General features: G+C 41.3%; 1 protein-coding gene across 3 annotated transcripts in view; it reads left to right on the top strand.

The window, feature by feature from the left end:
• The window catches only part of MAP4K5 (mitogen-activated protein kinase kinase kinase kinase 5), an 87,536-nt gene that overhangs the window by 32,546 nt on the left and 34,278 nt on the right, over positions 1-20,712 (top strand). For all 3 annotated transcript variants that reach the window (XM_067554745.1, XM_067554743.1, XM_067554744.1), the window contains exons 4-11: positions 11,819-11,909; positions 13,385-13,449; positions 15,109-15,164; positions 16,815-16,862; positions 16,964-17,006; positions 18,441-18,513; positions 19,650-19,781; positions 20,315-20,377. In XM_067554745.1, the coding sequence (XP_067410846.1) occupies positions 11,819-11,909; positions 13,385-13,449; positions 15,109-15,164; positions 16,815-16,862; positions 16,964-17,006; positions 18,441-18,513; positions 19,650-19,781; positions 20,315-20,377 (571 nt within the window). The remainder of the gene's footprint in view (positions 1-11,818; positions 11,910-13,384; positions 13,450-15,108; positions 15,165-16,814; positions 16,863-16,963; positions 17,007-18,440; positions 18,514-19,649; positions 19,782-20,314; positions 20,378-20,712) is intronic.

The following is a 20,712-nucleotide window of genomic DNA, read 5'->3' as shown; positions in this document are numbered from 1 at the left end:
GTAATTAGCAATGGTCACTGTGTCCTTGTAAACGTCTCTGTACAGCGAGCCTGACTTGCCTCAGCCAAGTGACTTCTTTTCAAGTCTCGTAGACAGCTGCAAACCATTGCCAGCCCGAGTTCCTTCTTAGGAGGTGCAGGCACAAACTGCTGGCGAAGGCCTTGTGGGTGTATTATATTTAAGGCTTGACTACAGTATTTCTTTATTCTCTGGAGTGTCTGCTCACATGGCCTCACTGATGCAGTCTGTTTAGAATGCAGCTGCTCACATCCTTGCAGGTAGACGTGGCTGTCTCAACACATCGCTCCCATCTTGTAAAATATCTCTGCATTGGCTCTTGGGGAGAATTTTGTATTTACATAAAGTCTTGACTGATTCTGAAAGTTTGGAATGGATGTTGTCCAATGTATTGGAGCGTTTCAGGTTAAACAGTAGCCAGGCTGTAGTACTGTCAGCCCTGGCATCGGGTCCGTGCCAGAATCTCTTCCAATTAATCCTGGAGCTCTTGCAAAGAATACAATTCTTTTTAACCCAAACACAGAGTGTAGCAAATACGCTATCTTCTGTACAGTGTTGAAGACTTCTGAGTATCTAAACAGGTAGAATGGAACATTTGAGTAGGGGGCTAAATCTTTGCATTAGACCAGCGGACACAGCTAGAGATGAGATTGATAATATGCTGTTAACAGTTCTGAATGTTGCTATCACTAGAGAAATGAAGGAGTGTGGCTAACTTTGAGTTACGTAAAGTCTTTTTCAGCTGAGTGCTGGTCACCATAATAGAGGTCCTCAGAGGAGGGGAAGTAAGCAACTGAGGAAAACAAAGAATGTTGGGGCAAGTGATTCATAGATTCCAAGGCCAGAAGGGACCACTGTGATCATCTGGTCTGACCTCGTGTATCAGAGAAGCCACAGAACTTCCCCAGGTCTAGAGCAGATTGGCAGAGGCCCTCCGGGTTTTTCACCTTCCTCTGTAGCATGGGGCATGGCTCACTTGCTGGTGGATTCTCTGTACCTTGAAGTCTTTAAACCATGATTTCAGGACTTCAGTAACCCAGTCATAGGTTAGGAGTCTATTACAGGAGTGGGTGGGTGAGGTTCTGTGGCCAGTGTTGTGCAGGAGGTCAGACCAGTTGATCATATTGGTCCCTTCTGACCTTAAAGTCTATGAATCTGTCTTTTAGAAAAACATCCAATCTTGACTGAAAAATTGTTAGCAATGGAGAATCCACCAAAACTCTTGGTACGTTGTTCTAAAGTTAATTACTCTCACTGTTAAATGTATGCTTTATTTCTGGTCTGAATTTGTCTAGCTTTAACTTCTAGCCATGTTCACTGAATCAACTGTCCAAAATCAGCTGAGAAATTTCCTCTGTTGTATGGGACTCATGGAGAAGGCGACCCAGAAAAAGTAGCTGCTCAGTTTTGGAGTGGGAATGGTTTGTGTTTTGGTTCCATTACCAATCTAATGGTAATAATTGGATTGATAGGCAAAAGAAACGTGGAAGCAAAAACCAAGATTGCAAAATTGTTAAATCTCTTCTTCCATCAGCTCGTCCCCTTCCTCTAAACAAAGGAAACTAACCCCCCATTTAGAAGGCTTCGATCCTGAATTTGTTTGAACTTCTGTGCAATGGATTAGCTCAGCTACTACTGTTACTTAGACAGTGCTAATAAAATCAGAGTAGACTGTGTTTTTCACTTCTTTTGGCATAGACTTTGGGGAGCATTTAGCCAAAAATATTATGGCACACTAGTGACATTTCCCAACATTCACTGACTTCAAATGTTTCAGGTAACTTCAGAGCCAGCTCTGTTTCAGAAACTAATTCTAACTGTACTCAGTATTTTCAAGAGACCTGCGTGGAAGCCAAATTTATGTGAAACACAAAGCCGCTTCCTTGTATGGATTTAGCAGATGAACTGATGGAGCAGTAGATACAGAAAGATGATAATTGTCAGTATGATTCTCCTCTGCAGAACCTTCTCTTAGGAAAATAGAGTAAAAATTATTTTTGAAATTAATGGACTACATCGCAAATACTGCAGTACCGTTAAATAAAAGCACTGGAGACATTTGACTTATGTTTGTAATGCTCTAAAAAAAACCTTTACAAATTTACTGAAGTATCTAGTTGGTGGTTTTCATTTGGTTTGGGGAGAATTGGTCTGATGTTTTTATTTTTCTTGTAGAAACATGTTCATGGCAAAAGAAGCTAGTATTTGAAGTTGGACTATTGATGTGTCTTGCACTATGTTGAGTGAAGTTGGAAGTTCAGGGATTTTAATGCCATACCAGATAACGGTCTGCATGTGTGGTGTTGGTTTTCATCAATTCAGAACAGGGTGTTTTGTTCAGTGTGTTAATTTCTGTACTTTGTAGTTCAAGTTCTGAAGTCACTTACATTTTTATATTTAATCACATCCATTGCACTATTATGGCCAGATCCTCAACCACTGTTCTGGCCTCTTTTGGGCCATTCTGCAGTATGTAGGAGCTGGAAAGCTGCCTTAGTAAAGAATACGTTGGGAACTGAAAGGGGGTGGGGAGATGTTGTTGGAATGACCATTTTATAGTCTGGCATTCCCTGGCTGTACAGTGGCCCTTAGGGGGCCGTTTCCAGCTGAGGTAGGACGGAGCAACCCTGACACTGCTTTACCTTAACCTTTGGCTGAACTGTCCCTGGCAGCGCCCAGGATTGGAGTATGAAAATGGCTTTACGTTACCTTTGGCTCTCCTCCACCACCTTGTGCTCAACGCAACCTGGCTGAACTTGAGAATCTGCTCCGTAGGGAGTGACCATGTTAGTTTTTTTAAAAAAAGACTCCATGAGCTCTGAAGTGGTATGGCGTTGGCTCTGCAGCCGTTCACGTCTGAGACCTGGATTCAAGTGCTGACTCTGGACTTCAGTGAAATTTGTCTGGTCCCATCCTCACCCTGGTGGATAATTTTCACCAAACAAGACCACTATGCAATTTGACATGATAGACCATGCTTCACTTATGAGATACCCAGAACTTGGCTGGGAGTGTTACAGGGTAGTTTTAGGGGGACACTGGAGTGGTTCAAGAGAGACTGCACATTGGAATAAGATGTAGCATAAGCAAGTTTATTGATATGGCCGGAGATGGTTCGTTGGCCAGGGTGGGCCAGAGCTTTTAGCACATAGCGTTCTCTCTTCGTCTGACCTGTTCTTTCCTGCACAGGCAGGGGCCTGACTGATTGCCATGCTCGGGGTCAGGCAGGAATTCTCCCCCAGGCCAGACTGGCAATGACCTTGTGGGTTTTTTGCCTTCACTGCGGCGTGTGGGCGTGGGTCACTTGCCAGGATTATTTGGGTATATCTCACTTAATCATTTCCCTGCCATTGTGGGAGCCTCAAGCACCGGTGCCCCTCGGTGCTTGCTCTTCTCTGCCTGAGGCACATAATAGTTTATTCTGTGGGCTGTAATACCTTGGTCTCATTCTGGTTGTTGGGTTTAGTTTGGGGTGCTGGGTGGCGTGTCCTGTGATATATCGGAGGTCAGACTCGATGATATAGTGGTCCCTTCTGGCCTTAAACCTTGACACTAGCCTTCAGTTTCATGAGCACCGAAATCAAACAGCTTTTGAAACAAACAAAAAACTGTCTTCAGGATATGCATAAGGCAAACAAGCGCCAACATGGTGTTTTTCATTGCTCTTTATGATGCAGAGGGCATACCGTAATGCACTGTTTTATTTAAATTAATGCAATAAAAATACCAGCTGCTCCACAATGTGTTTCTTAAAATCTGGTGGCATTTTATTAGTTTGATTATTACATATTATGCATCCTCATGCACCGTTCTCGTAATTAACTACTCTTTCTTCAGATAGCTACGTATCTAGGTTATATGTGAGCAGTTTTCCATTCTCAACTTAAGCTTTTACTGACTGTGCGAAGGGGCACTCACCTCTTGAATGCCTTGTTGCACCTGAGAGCAGCATTACAGTCCTTCTCTCGCCCCGATGCCTTCTGCAAGCAGCTGGCTGACCATGGTGGGTTTTCAATGGCTTGGCGCTCTGGCCAAGTCACAAAGTCCAAATGAACCCCTTCCATCTTCAGTCAATCAACAATCTGTTTGCCCCCATGCCCTTTAAATTCAGGCTCCCAAATAAGCTTTGTTCCCTTCTTGGGGATTATGCCACTTTATCTGTGGTTGGGAGGGGAACCCAGCCTCACCACTAATCTGGTCTCCAGCCCAAGGACCCATAAACAGCAGCCATGTAGTGCTTGATTCAATTCATTACTGTTTCTTCCTGAGCCTTTTCCTACCTGGACCCTGGAGGTTCACTGTTATCTCAGGGCTCAGGTTCTTAGGTTCTCTCCCTGCAAACCCAGCTGTGCAAAATCCAGCCAGGAAACAAACTCTGGCTGTCCCTCAGGTTCCTTTGGCCAGAGAGGAGTAGCCTTCCTCACCCCTCTCGTCCCAGCTGGGAACTGACTGCTAAGGCCAGGCCGTTCATTTAACTGGGCCAGCAGGGCCCTGATTGGCTGTTGCTAGCCCTTGGAGGACCAGGTCGGTGGTTTCCAGAAGGGCTGCTCAGGAGCATCCTCTTCAGGCAAGCTGGGAGGACCCACCTTTGCTGCTCTTTTCTTCTCAGCTCGCCGTTTGTTAGAGCGGGGAGGTACTAGGACCACAGGGCCCATCAGGGAGCCGCAGAGGTCGGACCACCCCCTTCCCCCCCCATCACAGACTGGTACAGAATTAACGAAATTAAGAAGGCAGCCAGTGCGGGAAGTGTCTGAAGGCAAGATGAAGCTGGGAGCCCCCAGATGTGGATGGGAGGAAGGCTGGGGATGAGAGAGTTCAGGATCAGAAGAGAAGGCAGGAGTGAGAGAAGAGCATGAGACTCGGAGGAAGGCATCCTGGGGGGCGTGTCTGCTGTTCCATGGACGTGCGAGGGTCAGGGACCTGAATGCATCTGGAGGAGGGAGGGAAGTAATGGGATCCTGTGCTTTGAGATTAGGCTAATTGACACCAACCCCCGCAATATTTGTGACATGGAGCCCAGAGCTCAGCAGCTGCACATGCCCAGGAGCAGAGGGCTTCCCTGAGGTGGATGTGTTACGCCTCCAGGGCCTCCCACCCCTGATGCTTCCTTGGGCAGAGCCTCTGAGTCTGCTCAGACTGACTGCCTCCTGCAGTTCCTCCCAGTAATCCCACTGCGGGTGCGGGGCAGGCTGCTCCCTCGCTGACTACCAGCCTGCAGGAAGAGTTTGAAAGGGAGCAGCACACCTCCGAGGGGTCCATCTGTCTGACAGCTCTGAAGAAAGATCTAAGACCGGGGCCATCAGGCCAAAGACAACCTCATCCCCCATCAACTACAGCCACATCTTGACTTGGTCCCTTGGGAAGAGTCTCATTCTGCTCCACCCATCCTCTGGCCAGGGCCATGAGCCCAGCTGTCTTAAATAGGAGTGAGGCACAAAATCATCCCCCAAATCTCCTAGACATTACAGGGCGCATGAAGGGAACCTGGAGCACAGCACTGAGATTCCGGAAAGCTAGAACTGTCCAAGGGGGCGCTGCGTGCAGTGGCTGTGTCGGTCCGAGGGTATTAGAGAGACAAGGTGGGTGAGGTAATATCTTTGGTTGGACCAGCTTCTGTTGATGGCAGAGAAAAGCTTTTGAGCTTATACACAGCAAAAGTTAAAGCTGCTGTAATGATCGGTTCTGAATAGATTTCATGTCAGCTTAGATAACGTGGTTACCAATCAGAAGCCAGATATCTGATGATAAAATCTGCTGGTGGAAGGGTCTTGAAGGTAAAAAGTTTCTGACCTTCAGGGGTAGGGTTTTGAATTCACACTGTCGGATTCTACAGATTAACTTGGATCACAGAAAATACACATGAGCAAAACAGTTCTGCTTAACACATGTGGATTACCCAATATATTTTTTAAGACTTGCAAAATGTGAGATGTGTCAAAGCCACACTTTGACAGCCTCGTAACACAGCGTGCAGCTAAGCAGAGCTGCAGTCCTGTCCCTGCCAACTGCCACAGCTATGTAACTGCAGAGTAGGACGTAAAATAGGGACCTGCATCTCTTCCCTGGAAATGTCTAGAGTCCTTTGGTCTGTTACACATGACACCTTGAATTGTGTCCTGAAAATATTCGAGGGTATTTGCACACATCTCTGGGAGGGGAGATCAAAGCGCTAAATTCCACAATAAAAATCTGCACATTGTGAAACCTACATTGATCATCAGCACAAATCAAACTCTTACTGGATTCACACATTTGGTTTGGAATGATTTTTTTTTTTTTAATAATATTGGGTGGGATGGGGAGAGCTCTGTAAATTTCTGTAGGAGTTTAGTGAAGTCTGGACATTGTACCTTGTGCAACTTTGCCGTGGAGTTTGCACACTGAAAGGAATTGTTATAAAACTTATGATCCCAAGACATTTTTCTTGCTTCATCTGGGAGCTCTAATTGTTCAAATACAAACACTTGAGAAATGGCACAATTCAAGTCAGTAGTCATTTCCTGAGCTGGAGTTTAGCCAGGGGACCTTCACAATGATAAAACGCCAGAGAGCTCTTTAATGGCTGCAAATGGTGCAAACTGCTCACTGCATTTCACTGCCTTCACTTTCATGCTGGCAATGTGGCTCAGTAAGGGAAGAGTCTGCAAATGCCACTTCTTCCCGCACCTTGGGAACCCCTTCTACAGTGAAGTTTTGTGGCCAGATAGATTATTTGCCCCTTGAATGTTGTGTAGTTGCTTCTGTTCTGAAGGCATGCTTTGTATCATCTGTTACCCCTTTGCTAGCAAATCTAATATGGATTCCCAACTTGTGGAGCTTAAAATTTACAGCGTAGATCAGGAGTTTTGGCAGTCTAGCTGTTGGGATGCGGCTTGGCCTCCCAGTGCTTCTGCCAACCCTTGAGTGACATCTTTGGCACCCCAGGTCCAAGAGCCGCCGAGGCTGTTCTCAGCTCTGTCCATTCTCTCTCTCTCTTTCTCTCACAAGACACGGGACGTAATTCTTCTGCTCTACTCAGCACTGATCAGGCCTCAGCCGGAGTTTTGTGTCCAGTTCTTGGTGCCACATTTCAGGAAAGATGTGGACAAATTGGAGAAAGGCCAGAGAAGAGCAACACAAATGATTCAAGGTCTAGAAAACATGAGCTATGAGGCAAGACTGAAAGAACTGGGTTTGTTTAGTCTGGAGAAGAGAAGACTGGGGAGAGGGGGGGCGGCATAACAGTTTTCAAGTACATAAAAGGTTGTTATAAGGAGGAGGAAGAAAAATTGTTCTCAATAACCTCTGAAGATAGGACAAGAAACAATCAGCTTAAATTGCAGCAAGGGCGGTTTAGGTAGAGCATTAGGAAAAACTTCCTAGCTGTCAGGGCAGTTAAGCGCTGGAATAAATTGCCTAGGGAGATTGCAGAATCTCTGTCACTGGAGATTTTTAAGAGCAGGTTGACAGACACCTACCTGTCAGGGATGATCTAGACAATGCTTAGGCCTGCCGTAAATGCAGGGGACTGGACTTAGGTAACTTCTTGAGGTCCCTTCCAGTCCTATGGTTCTCCCCACACACACCCCCCACAACCTCGTGATGCAGCACTGAGATCATGCAAAATATCCAGTCCAGTAGGGGCTGCAAGGGTGTGGGTGGATCCCTGGCTTCTCGTGGTGCATGCATGGCTCCTTACACAGGATGGTACCATCCAAAACAGGCAGCGGAACAAAGGAAAATGTGGTCAAGAGCAAATGTACCCTGTAAACCACAGACATTATGCCCCTACTCCAGGGAGGTGAGCACTCTGTGTATGTGAATCCAGGATGGACCAACACCTGATCTAAGATGGCCGAGGAGAGCTAATACTGGCTAGTTGGGCTAATTCTAAAATTTTAATTGCAAATGAAACAGTTCACTAGTATAGAAGGTCCTTAGCGTTTCTTAGAGATCTCTAATCCAAATACTGATCTGACTTAAATTACCAGGCACGAACTTGCTTAGCTTGTGAGTTCTGGATGGGATCACAGCACAAAGTGGTATGGTCACCGATTTAAATAGTCTATTCTGCAGCACGATTGGCAGGGAGAAGAGCAGATTGTTGAGCCAAATGGAATAGGTTCAACCACCCGTTTTGATCTGGGGAAAATACTCTCTATATTGTGTCTGCCTCCATTCTGTGTGCTGTGTTTAGCTGTAAAGATGCAATTACATAATATTAGCAAGCTGCAGTGAGTCACCATGCTGCTTGCATGATTTACAACAGCTCCCCAAACCGGCTTTTTGCTCAGCACGCTGCATAACCTATAATTGAAAACATATGAGTAGACGAAAGTACATTTTTCCGATTCCATGTTGTTTAGCACAGAGTGGTCTCTGATGACTAAAACAGAAGTAAATTGTTTTGCAAGGGTATATTGTCACCCGCTACTTTGCTTAAAATCAGGTCTTTATTTTCATTTGCTGTCTTCCTCCAAATGAAATGTTGAGAGCAAGTATTACTGTTATGCCCTACTGCTAATTTTCTTCACTTCTTTCCAGTACAAGCTTAAGGAACAGTTCAGGTTGGCCTCCCCATCTTTTCCTCTTCATAGTCTGTCTAAGAGACTGCCACTTAGAACCTCTTGCTCTCCTACTATTTAAACAGCTTTTCTGCTTTCCTCCCTTAGACCCCTGTATTAATTCCCTTATTCTTTTGAAGTTCCTCATCCTCCCCCACTTTAAAGCTCTACATAACTCCTTTCCCATCTACGCATCTGACGTCTCTTTATCCTTCGTGTACTCCAGCTACGTTTCTTTCGCTGCTGCTCCATTCTTCACACTTCTTTCACACTGTCCGCTGCACTCAGGAGAACCTGTGTCAACGTCCAGCAAGCATCTCCTACTTCCTCCTTCAGATGCCTTCTAAAACCCACTTTGCTAGGCAAGGTCTCTGTGAGGGCTACCTGTGATTGTGAGATGTTTAGGGCAGGGGCCTTGTTTGATCTTCTCTTTGAAATGTAGCAAAAGTGCCATGTATATTCAAGTTTCTCTTCATGAACAGACAATAAATACTCAGTAACTCTTGAAACACTCCTTTTTAGAATAAAATGCAATTTTTCAAATGAAAGATCCTCCTAAGTGAGAACATTTCTGTTACAGGAAATTTGGCATCATCTGATATGATGCAAACAGCTGGAGAACTAACATTGTTATCTATAGAGACATAGCGCATGAGGTAATATTTTTTTTATTGAACCAACTTCTGTTGATGGAAGAGTCAAGCTTTTGAGCTTCACAATCTGAAGAAAAGCTCTGTGGAGCGCGAAAGCTTGTCTCTGTCACCAACAAAAGTTGATCCAGTAAAAGATATTCTCTCACTAGCCTGATTTCTGTCATATCCTGGAACCAACAGGGCTCTGATAACATTATCATCTAGTGGAAGTTAATGCCTTCGTGGTGTTGATTTCTTCCTTCAGACTTGCTCTTTTGGATTTGAGGTTGACCTTCTTTAAGAACGACGTTAATTTTGAAATGCTCCAGTGTGTTGCACATAAGCATTTTAACAGTTTCCTGTAGAGAATTTGTCATAGAAACTGGAGCGAATTAATCCACCCAACTCAAACCCAAAATTCCTCTCGTCACAGTAATAATTATAGGCAGGTGCATGAATTTATGCCAGAATTCAGTATGATCATGGAGTAACGCCCTTGTATGGTACAAAATCTGTGCAGAACTTGATCATCTGGTTTATAGAAACTGCTTTATTCTTTTTATCTAGCTGGCAATGTATAAACAAAGAAGAATGGCCATCATAGGTGCTCAGCTTCAGGCACCTCCAAGAGTCTTCTCTGCGATGTTTGAGTTCCACATTTCAAGAAGCCCGTTGTGCTGCCAATGTTGTTTCAATGCCTGCTTGACCACCCCAGTGAGACCCTTCTGCATATACTCAACAGTCAAAAGTCCTTGCAGTCTTACTTGAAACAGACTAAGGCTCTTAGACAGCCTTCTCCACTTCTTGTTTTACCTCACACCATTTCCTTGAGCAATGCTGTTAATAGTAGGAGTACGTCTAAATAACTTATTTGATCTATAGCCATGTAGGCCTCGCTCAATGCATTTGCTAAGTATTATTGCTGAGGTTCAGCCTGTAGGCTAGATGAGAGGTGAGTCCAAACTCTCTTGTCTCCTGGAGTTCTTTTTTGGGGATATCTCTTATTTGAATTGGCCAGTTGTATTTGAAGGTTTCCCATTTGCTCTTTAGAGGATACCTGTGTCTTGTCTCAGTTTCTAAGAAATATCCCTGGTGGTGTCTTAAAAATACCCCAAAGAACTTTCTTTTTCAGGGTTGATATTTTTGCTGTTATTCTCTGTTGAAGCTTTAACTCTGCACATTGTGACACTGGGAAAGAGCAAAGAAAAAACCCTAATTGATCTTAATTTCTACTCTCAGCATTATATATTACAGTAAAGTACAAAATATTTATATAATATACATGGGGAACACTATTAGTACTCATTTAGAAACATTATTTTCTTAAATGTAAGTACCTGCTTATAACCTGTCTACTGTTAAACTCAGCTTTTCCATTTTGAAACGGTTTGCAGAGGGGTATAATTTATCTAGCGTGAAAGTTGGCATAAATGATCTAAAGCTGTGAAGATTTGTTATTGTAAGTTCTCACATAGGGAAGAATTGAAGTTTTGAATGTCTCGTCTTCATGCCTCTTGCCTAAAAAGAACATCTGAAATGAATCAGTGATGTAGATCAGTATTTCTGGCTTATTTTAAAGGGATGTTGTCAAGTCATGTGCTGTAAATGATTCTCTTCCCCCTCCCTGCGTCTTGCTAATAACACCTTGGATTTTTAAGATTCTCACTTCTAATTTAGTTTTTGAGTTTCTGAGCTTGGACAAGGAAAATCAGACCAACCTGTCTGATGTTTGTTTACACTCAGTTTCTGGTTCTTGGGCCCAGAGGGATTTAAGAGTTTAGCTCCCATTGATTGCGGGTCTGAGCCTTCATGCTGCAGTGTTTGGGTTCTAAATTCTGCAGGGGAACGTTTGTTTTCAACTTACCGTTCATCGGCATGACCTAGCATTAAGCAGATAGTGCTGTTGTTTCTTAGGGGTTTTTTTTGGTTTTTTTTATAAACCTATTTATAAAATTAAAATTATGGGACAAATTTCCTTTAGCATCCCTTTAAATTTAAATGGCAGAAATATCCAGGGCAGAGCAACAGCCTCATAAGTGGTTTTTTTTTAATTAGAATGCGTTCAGGAGAGACCTTGCTTAGAAAGTTTAGTTTGTACTTATGTAACCACTATGATCCATCATCTTGAAATGCATCTGTAGCTAGTCTTTGTGGTGCCTGCTTTCTCCCACTGGTCTGGGGCTGGTCCTCAAGAGCCTTCTTTGAGGGGGACCCTTTCCTTCCACTTCGTTCCATTCCTAAAGTAGCCAGAGGAGCTGCTGCAGAGCCCTGAATGACGTGCTAGCCATTCTAGAAGATGAGCATTGTCTTTCCAGAGACCTGCCAGGGCTTGCTAGCTTGTGAGTGAACTGAGCTAGTGTCTTAACTGATCATATTGCAGGCTACCTCTTGACTGCCAGGCCATCTCTTCTCCCCCTTCCCCCCCCCCCCCCCCTCCCCACACCCTCATCTTCAACTAACATCTCGCTGTCATGCAAAGAATGTAATAGAGATTGGAAAATGAAAAGAATGATGGGTATGGATAACTGGTATTGAATAGCTTGATGTGTTGGATGCTCTCATTCACTTATAGGTCTGTGTTTTATGTATGTTGCTGGCGTGACCCTGCTGTCTTTTGTTTTTCAGGAGATGATTTTTCATTGATACAGCAAGAAATATACATGGTTAAAGAATGTAAACACTGCAACATTGTTGCGTACTTTGGGAGCTATCTCAGGTAACTGTTGTTTAATTGTGGCATTTCTACATCTCTTCTCAGCGCCATCCTCTCCTTGGAGTACCACCTTCATCCTCCCGCCCCAGTTCTCTTCTCATTTGGTCCCTTGAATCCTAGGGCTTGTTCACACTTACCCGGAAATTCGGCAGCAGTCAACGGGAGTTACGCAAACTACGCAGAGTAGTTTGCGTAACTCCCGTCGACTGCTTCTGCGCGCTGTTCACATTGTGCTGAGCCGATGGGAAAAGCATTCCTGTCGGCTCAGTGCTATGCTAGTTGAGGAGATGGATTTATTAAGTCGACTCCCTCATCGATTGAGCAGGTTTCACTGACCGCTCAGTTGATCATGAAAGATCAATCTGGCGGCCGCTGCCAGTGTAAACATAGCCCTAGTTGCCTTTTAAAATAGTGGCTAGTATTCCACTATCTCTGCTAGCCAGAAGCCTTTTCCCCTGGAGACTGTTGCAGTGTATCCAACCTCATATCCTGATGTTTTGGGAATTTTGGTTTCCTACTAGGCTTGTGGGGAGATTTGATACTCTAATAACTTTTAAAATAAAAAGGCTAGTTACTGACCCAAAGAGTTATGTTTCTCAGTATTTTATTTAAAGGTATTGCTATCTGTTACAAAAGTATAGCTGGCTAGCTGTGATTGGTAAATAGTCTAACTCTGAATTGTTGGTAATAGTCAAATTCCATGGCTGTGGTGTGACAGCTATGAAATACTGAAGGGAGAGAAGAGGTGAGGCCAGCTGGCTGTGTTTTCAGATATACACATTAAATACTGTACAAAAAGGTGGAGAATATTTTCCATTTCTCTGGAATTTTGCAAGGTTATCGGTGGGCTGTATGGGAACATATATAATCATTTTCCATATCTGGGTTCTTATCCTAGCTACATAGTTCTAAGACAGCGTATCTCCAAATTGCTCAGGGGATTGCATTTTTGAAGTGAAATGTGCAACTCAAAGTGAATTTAATTGGACTTATATGGCTAAATCCTTAAATCAACAGGTATTTGAAAAACGAAGGTGTGGAATCTGTGAGGAACACTATTTTGAGCATTGAAACGAAAAGATAGCATGTTCAAATAATTTTATCTTGGTTCATAGAATGTATGCCTTAGTTGTATTTTTACATGAACTTTATTTCAGAGAAAAGGTCAAGGTTAAGGCAATTATATTACAGTTCTGATCAATGGAGTTATTTGTCAGCGAATGTGACACAAGGAATTTCACACTAAGTGAGAATTTATATTTATTAGACTGCTCTGTATGTATTAAAACACATGCAAAATGTACATCTGGGTTTTGTGATACATCAGAACTTTAGAATTCCTCAGGTTGTAAGAGAATGGAAAACATAGCAATCGAATAACTAGTAATTAAATAATAAAATCATGATAATTATTGATTGCATCTACTATCTATAGATCAGTCAGTTACTAACAGTTATGTTTAACTTTTTACAAATAGCCGTGAAAAGCTGTGGATCTGCATGGAATACTGTGGGGGTGGATCACTTCAAGACATTTACCATGGTATTTTGAAACTTATTTGGGTATTTATTTGCATCTTTTAAAAGTTAAAAGTAACAAAAATAGGACAGAACAATAATCGTTTTAATGGCAATCCATGGACATTTGTTAATGTTCAGGTGCTGTGTGTGAACAGTTATTTCGTTTTGGCTCAAGTTCTACAAAACTGGTCAAGAGCTTTTCATAAACCTGGTGACAGTTATTTTGTGTTCATATCCTGTTGTTTTATACTGAACATTAAAAAATAAATACATACATTTAGCCTAGATTCTAAATAGGAATAAATGGAGCCCTCTTTGGCAGCGAAGTATTTGGAGGAATATTTCCAGTGTGATGAATAGGAGATGAGTACATATTCCTATGAAAAATAATGGAAATGTGTACCAAATTTCCCCATATTGTATTGAACAGTTGACCCTTAAACTTCTAGTTAATGTAAAGGTTATTTTCCCATCTTCACACGATCATAGCTTTCTGAGAAATTTTTCTTTAGGGGACTTAAATTTTTCATGGTTGGTTTGAATGTAGAGATGAGGAGCTTGTGGGTTTATTTATTTGTTTTTTAAGTTAAAAATATTTGTAGCCATTTTTAGTTATTGGAGAAGTGAACAAAATACATCTTTTCAGCATTAAGGTTTTGAGGTATTTTTGTTTTTTAACTCTTCAAAAAAAGTCTGGAGAAAACACTTCAATCTTGCATGTAAATAGTCCTTATTGAGAAGTCAGACCTGGGAGAGAAAAAAGTTATTTATAGTGACTGGAAAATGATCATGTTTAGCTGGTATTTGCTAAGAAATTAACATTTCCTAATGAAATCACGACCCTTTTGTGACATTACAATGCCTATTACCCTTAACAAGCTTGGAGACTATTGCTGAGACACATTGCAGAAGTCCTATTCGCTCATCTCAATGAAATGTGACCTTCAAAGCTCTCTTTAAATGTTAACATGGATGGGTAGTTTATTACCTTTCATTTTAAAAATGAACAAAATAACCTCAAGCTACTTAAATGCAAAAAGTTATGTTAATACTGAAGTAATTAAATATTGAATACTGTATTTATCAAAACATACAAGTCATGGAATGTAAAAATCAAAGTTCTTATAGTAATATTGTCCTCACATTGCAGTTGTACTATTTGATTACAAGTTGGGCTGTAAAAATAGGTTAAATATACAGTGAATGATGTGGGCAAGCTAATTTTGCTAGGAGAACCCTAATGTGATCTTGAAAGGACAAAAAGGGTTTGTCGTTTTTTTCTCCTTTATGATGAATAAAGGCTAAAAAGGTGTTTTCTAAACTATTCCGCTTGTTTTTTACTTCAGATATGTTAGCTGGGGTCTTCACTGGTTTTGCTGGAAGACTTCTTGGAGGTCTTGGAAAGCAGATTGTGGGCTTTCTCAGACCTTAACTAAAGGGGTGGAGGTCTTGAATTTTAAGCAAAGACACCCTTTGAACTATGTATGTCTCAGTCATTTAGTGTCATGTAAATAGCTGTTAATGCAAGCAAGCTTTTAAACAACCTTCAGTTGCCATAGTAATCCAGGGTAAAAAGATCTGAATTTCTAATAATATGCTATTCTGTTGACTGCTTTACAATGGTATATGTACACTGTGCATTCCAGTGCATAGACTTGTCTTTTTATCTCTATGTTTTCAGTAACAGGACCGTTGTCAGAGTTACAAATTGCATATGTATGCAGAGAAACTTTACAGGTACTGTACTTCTGTAGATACACAACAAAGCCTCTTTTTGATACACATAATGAAGATGTGGAAAATAAACTATTTCAGAAGGAGATGCTGGGCACTTAAATTTGTAAACCCTGGGAATATAGCTTGAATGAGACCAGTTCACTGGGGTTAACAAATTAGTTTTTCATATTTCCAGTATTAGTAGAAATTAGTAGGATATTACAGTATGGTGCAACAAATATTTCATTAAATAATTCTAATGCAGCATTTCATATGTCAGTTCCCATATGCCCTGATACTGCAAAGGGATTTATGCAGCTATAAGAGACTACCTAGCAGGATCAAAACCTTAAGCCCCAGTCCTACTCACATTTAACTTTAACCCCAGGAGTAGTCCCATTGATTTCAATGCAACTGTTTTAATCATTTCAGAGGGGTAGCCGTGTTAGTCTGTATGCAGCAAAAACAACGAGAGTTCTGTGGCACTTTAAAGACTAACAAATTTAATATTTGCAGGCATAAGCTTTCAAGAGACTTCAGGTCTCTTCTTCAGATGCAGTAATACAGAAAATAGGTAACACAGAGGCGTCTTATAGATATCCAGGTGCATTGAGAACAATGGGGGAGGTGGAGTCCGGTGCTTAAGACCTAATGACCATTGAGTAGGAGGTGAGAATGGGTGAGCAAAGTAATTTATCTTCCGTAGTGAGATAGCCACTCCAAGTCTCTGTTTAAACCCAGTTTGAATGTGTCAAGTTTGCAAACCCAGGACATCATGAATGTTCACTCCTTCCTGGAAGCTCATACCAAGAACCATGCATGGACTGGAATGATTCACTTCTTCTTGATGCTTTCTGTATAAAGGCTGGACTGCTAAAATTCAAGTTCATTTTATGATGATTAATTATAGAAATGTAAGCTAACACCACACAGCTAGTCAAACCGCATTCTTCATTGGGCAAGCTGATGATGACATTTTTGTGTCAGGAAGGAACTCTACCATCCATACTCTATACATTCATATATAATTGTATAAGGGAACCACAGAAGACACTTTCACCTTCCTATGAAGCATTGGGTGAACTGAGGCAGACTGTAGACTAGATGGGCCAATGACTCTCGTGTTTGCTGTATAGAGACCAACACGGCTACCCCTCTGGAACTGATCTGATATGGCAATTCTGTTCCTAGCCTCTTCGCTAATATATTGCTAGCAATAGGAACTGGTGTTGCAGAACCTGTTTTGATTTGCAGAAAGAGATTCCAGTCCTAAGAATCTCTGAAAACAAGTCCACTTTTATTCATGAGCTGAAATGTGGATTTAGGCACCCAGGCTTGCAAACTTTGGCAGAAAGCTTTCTAGACTTGAGAAGTAAATAAACTTTATTGGCTTTCGTCATGCCTTTTGAGGTGCATTTTGAAGCTAAAAATATATCTAGCAAAATGTTACAGACATAACTTGTTTAAAAAAAGTCTGCATGTGTTGCTGTTGCAACCGGGAAAGTTGAGGAGCAGAAGCCACGGACTCATTTTTTCAAAATCTCAGTGTTCATTTTCTCTACTTTTAGTTAAAACTACAAATTGAGTTTAAACTGTTAATGTGAAATGTTACGTTTTATAATATGTTAACACATGGCAAACTTGAGTTATAGATTTATTTTTGACTTGTAGGGTCTTGCTTATTTGCACATGAAGGGCAAAATGCACAGAGACATTAAGGTAAGGTCACAAAACTACAGGGACTAATTTAATATTTTTAATGCGGAAAAATATTCCAAATATTATTTTAGCATATTAACTTTTTGGATGTTTTGTTTTAGGGTGCAAATATTTTGTTAACTGATCATGGAGACATAAAGTTAGGTAAGTTATTTGTGTTGAATTTACTAATGAATGAATGAGGGTTTTTTAATTGAATCATTCAAAAGGTGGTAAGTTAAGGTACCAATTCTTTGTTTCAGTGAGATGCCTTTTGCACTTACATTGTAGATACACAACAGCTCACTCTCTGGAGAACTACCAGCAGAGAATGTGATATGAATACTCCTTTCTCTTGTCTTGTATTTAACTGAACAGGATATGTAAAGCAAATGTATAGTCTCTTACAAAAAGAAGCAGAACACAATACAGCAGCTTTTCTACATCAGCGTATTTAACATTATTAAAATGTTGTACTTCATGACATTGCTTCCATATAACTCCACTATAGAATGCGTATGCCTAGCAACATGGCCATGCAACTTTTGGGCAGCAGGTGGCAAATAGGGCAGGGGGGTTGTGTATGCAATTCCCTGAAGCTTGACATTCTGTAGATGAGTATAAATAGCCTGCCCCCTCTGTCCCTCTGTTGGAGCAATCACTGAGCCAGCCAGCAATCTCGTTAGTTTGTGTATTTACGCGATGGGAGTCACCTGGACAGAAACTTGTTTGCTACAGGTCAGCATGATAGTGCCCAAAGTTCTGCTTCAGAGCCTGCCCGGATCCACGATGCGTATCTGATGCTCTCTGTTTAACTAGTGGGGACGAGGTCCTTAGTCCACCTCCTGAAGGAAAGACACTCCTTGCTAGTCTCCCTCAGTGGGGGCTCTGTGGAGGCAGTGTCACAGAGGAGGAAGAAGAGGTTACTTGCAAACAGACACTCTTGTTCTCTGACGGTATTGCCTTCACAATGCCACGTGAATGATGTTACTCCTCCTTTTCTTCTCCATTAAAGCCAGGAACTGAAGGATTGTTAGAAGGAAGGAAGGATTTATCTCCTTCATCTGAGATGTTGGCATCAGGGTAATTGCGTACAGGCCTTCTTCCTCCTTTCAACTACCACTCAAAAAGGTTCTGTGGCCACATGGCGAAATGCACTTCTCCATTGTGCGGAAGCAATATATTACGAGAAAAAGATTTTTTTTTGGGGGGGGGGAGGGTTTAAATGAAAGCCTAGAAACCGCATAGCTGAGTTTCCATTAACAACTTTAACTCTGATCACACATGGATACCCATTTTCTATCAGCTGGCCAGCCACTACAATGTGGACTACAGTTCTTCAGGTCCTATGGGGTAAATACATTAAAACGAACTAAAGAAGCATGATTTTTGTCTCTAGGTACATAGAAAGATTATCTACAATACCATATGTTCAATGCAAATCTGCTATCTTCTTCAGAGAGTCTATATTGCTTCTCTCGTCTTAACGGGGGAGATGTTCTGTTCTATTGTTATTTCCCCATTGACACAGTGTGATTGAATGTTAAATGAAAAACCAATTTCTAGAAAAGGTAATGATGACGACATTTTGTTTTACAGCGGACTTTGGTGTAGCAGCAAAAATAACAGCCACCATTGCAAAGAGAAAATCTTTTATCGGTACCCCTTACTGGTAAGAAATTGCTTTGATTAATAGAATGACTTCATGCACAGTAAAGTCAGTGTTTACAAATTATACTAGAGATTCTAAAATACTGATATGTTTAACTACATTCATACTAAAGTTATATAAACTATTTCTCAATTTCCAGACAGACTTACAATGACTTAGGAATGTGCTTGGCCAAGATATGACATTGTCATTTTATTGCTTTGCCATGTCAATGTAACATCCACTACCTGATGCTAATAGCATGGCTAACACCTTTGTCAGTCTAATATAGTGCTGAATGTTATTTGTACACTTGGCAGGAGGTTGGTTCTGTGCTGTAACTCCCCTCCCTGTCACCAGTATAAAACAACTTAATATTTATATGTTAAAGGTCAACAAAAAAAACTTTTAAGAACAAAGACAAAGCATTTGAAAGTGCTGTCTAAGATCACAGATAGTGGCATATGTACAGGCATGTGTTACAAATTAATGCATATATCCAAATATCGTAAGAAATTTCCTCCTGACAAAACCTAAATGTAGACATCTGGTTTCCACCGTGCAGGACACACTGCAGTGAAGAGGAGCACATTTCAGCTATTTTTGTTTCAAAACAATCTTTGCTATTTAAGGCTTTGAAATGCCAGACATATATTGTAAATCTTGGGTTATATAAAAAGCCAAATTCAACTGTATTGAATCGAGGCACAGCCTTAAACAGAGATCCCTCATTAGTGTAATAGCCATAATGTGGACTGAATACAGACAAAAAGCTTAGCTTAAATGATAGATTTTTTTTTATAAATTGCATACTGTATTCTGCTTCATATTAGAGAAAACAGACTGAGGGAAGAAAGATTGTCTTGGGATTAGAGGACTATCACAAGACTTGCGTTTTATACCTGGCTTTGCTATAGAATTCATGACTTTGTCCAAGACACTTACCCTTTGTGTATCTTTGTTCTTTTAATGGAAGAAATTCATCCCAGGGCAGAAGGTCACATCAGGCCCCATTTATACTCTTTGTGTGGGTCCTTTTTCCCTGGAATGAACTCCGCAGTAATCATGAAAAAAGCTTTGAGACCCTCAGGTCAAAGGACGTGCTGCAGAAGTGATGGTGTTTACTGTGTAATCAAATATTGGTTTTACATTTAAAGGATGGCTCCAGAAGTTGCAGCAGTGGAAAAGAATGGCGGTTACAACCAGCTCTGTGATATCTGGGCCGTTGGCATAACAGCAATTGAACTTGGAGAACTTCAGCCACCGATGTTTGACCTTCATCCAATGAGGTCTGCTGATCATGAGAATTGTTCATTTCAAGCATTTTTAAATCATAGCCCGTGACGGACCATTACAATCATCTAGTTTGTCCTGCATAACCCAGGCCCTATAACCTCATTCAGGGATTCCTGCAGCATGCCTGTAATGTCTGTTTTAGCGCACCACACCTTTGTAAAAGTCTTCCAGTCTTGATTTAAAGATTCAGATTCCGAAATCAGATTCTTAAGGACTTAATATTCTGTAAGTGTTTTAGTACCTGCATCCTGTAGTAGCCCCATAGTTAGTAGGATTGTGCATGAAAATAAACAGATTTTATTTCAAAAACACTGCCCATACTTAAAGAAATCAACAGCTTTATTTTGTCTCTGACAAGATCTCTTATGCCACATACTACAGAACTCATGTTGGTTTCCATCAGCTCATACTGTCTCTTGTGGTGCAGTAGAACTGCTGTATATAGTATTTTATTCAATCTCAAGATATTAGAGTAAAATGAATTATGTTGATATTGTATACTACTATTATGCTTTCTTTATCTTAGGGCTTTGTTTTTAATGTCTAAAAGTAACTTTCAACCTCCAAAGCTCAAGGAAAAAGCAAAATGGTAAGTCACAGAATATTTTTTTCCCTTTGTTCAGAGCATGTTTTAAAGATCATTTGAATGATTATTTATGTCAACGGTTCATAAGCATATGCCCTGAACCCACAAACACACGTGCACATTTGTGACTTACATACATGAGTTGTCCTTTTGAGTCAGTGGTATAATTCACATGCCACAAGTGTCTGTAAGATCAGGGTCAGTTTGTTCTTACTGCTAAACAAAATACTTAATTACAGCAAAAGTCTGATTCTGCAATGAGAACCATGTGAGTGGACTTCCTGTGCTCATGTACCACCCCACTGAATCAAAGGGAGTCTGCCTGTGAAGCTCCAAGT

This window comes from Emydura macquarii, unplaced genomic scaffold (genome assembly GCF_026122565.2).
Source record: "Emydura macquarii macquarii isolate MOO-44397 ecotype Brisbane River unplaced genomic scaffold, CSIRO-AGI_Emac_v2 contig_1551, whole genome shotgun sequence".
NCBI lineage: Eukaryota > Metazoa > Chordata > Testudines > Chelidae > Emydura > Emydura macquarii.
Note: the sequence above shows the minus strand (reverse complement) of the source record. Positions and strands in the feature narration are given on the sequence as shown.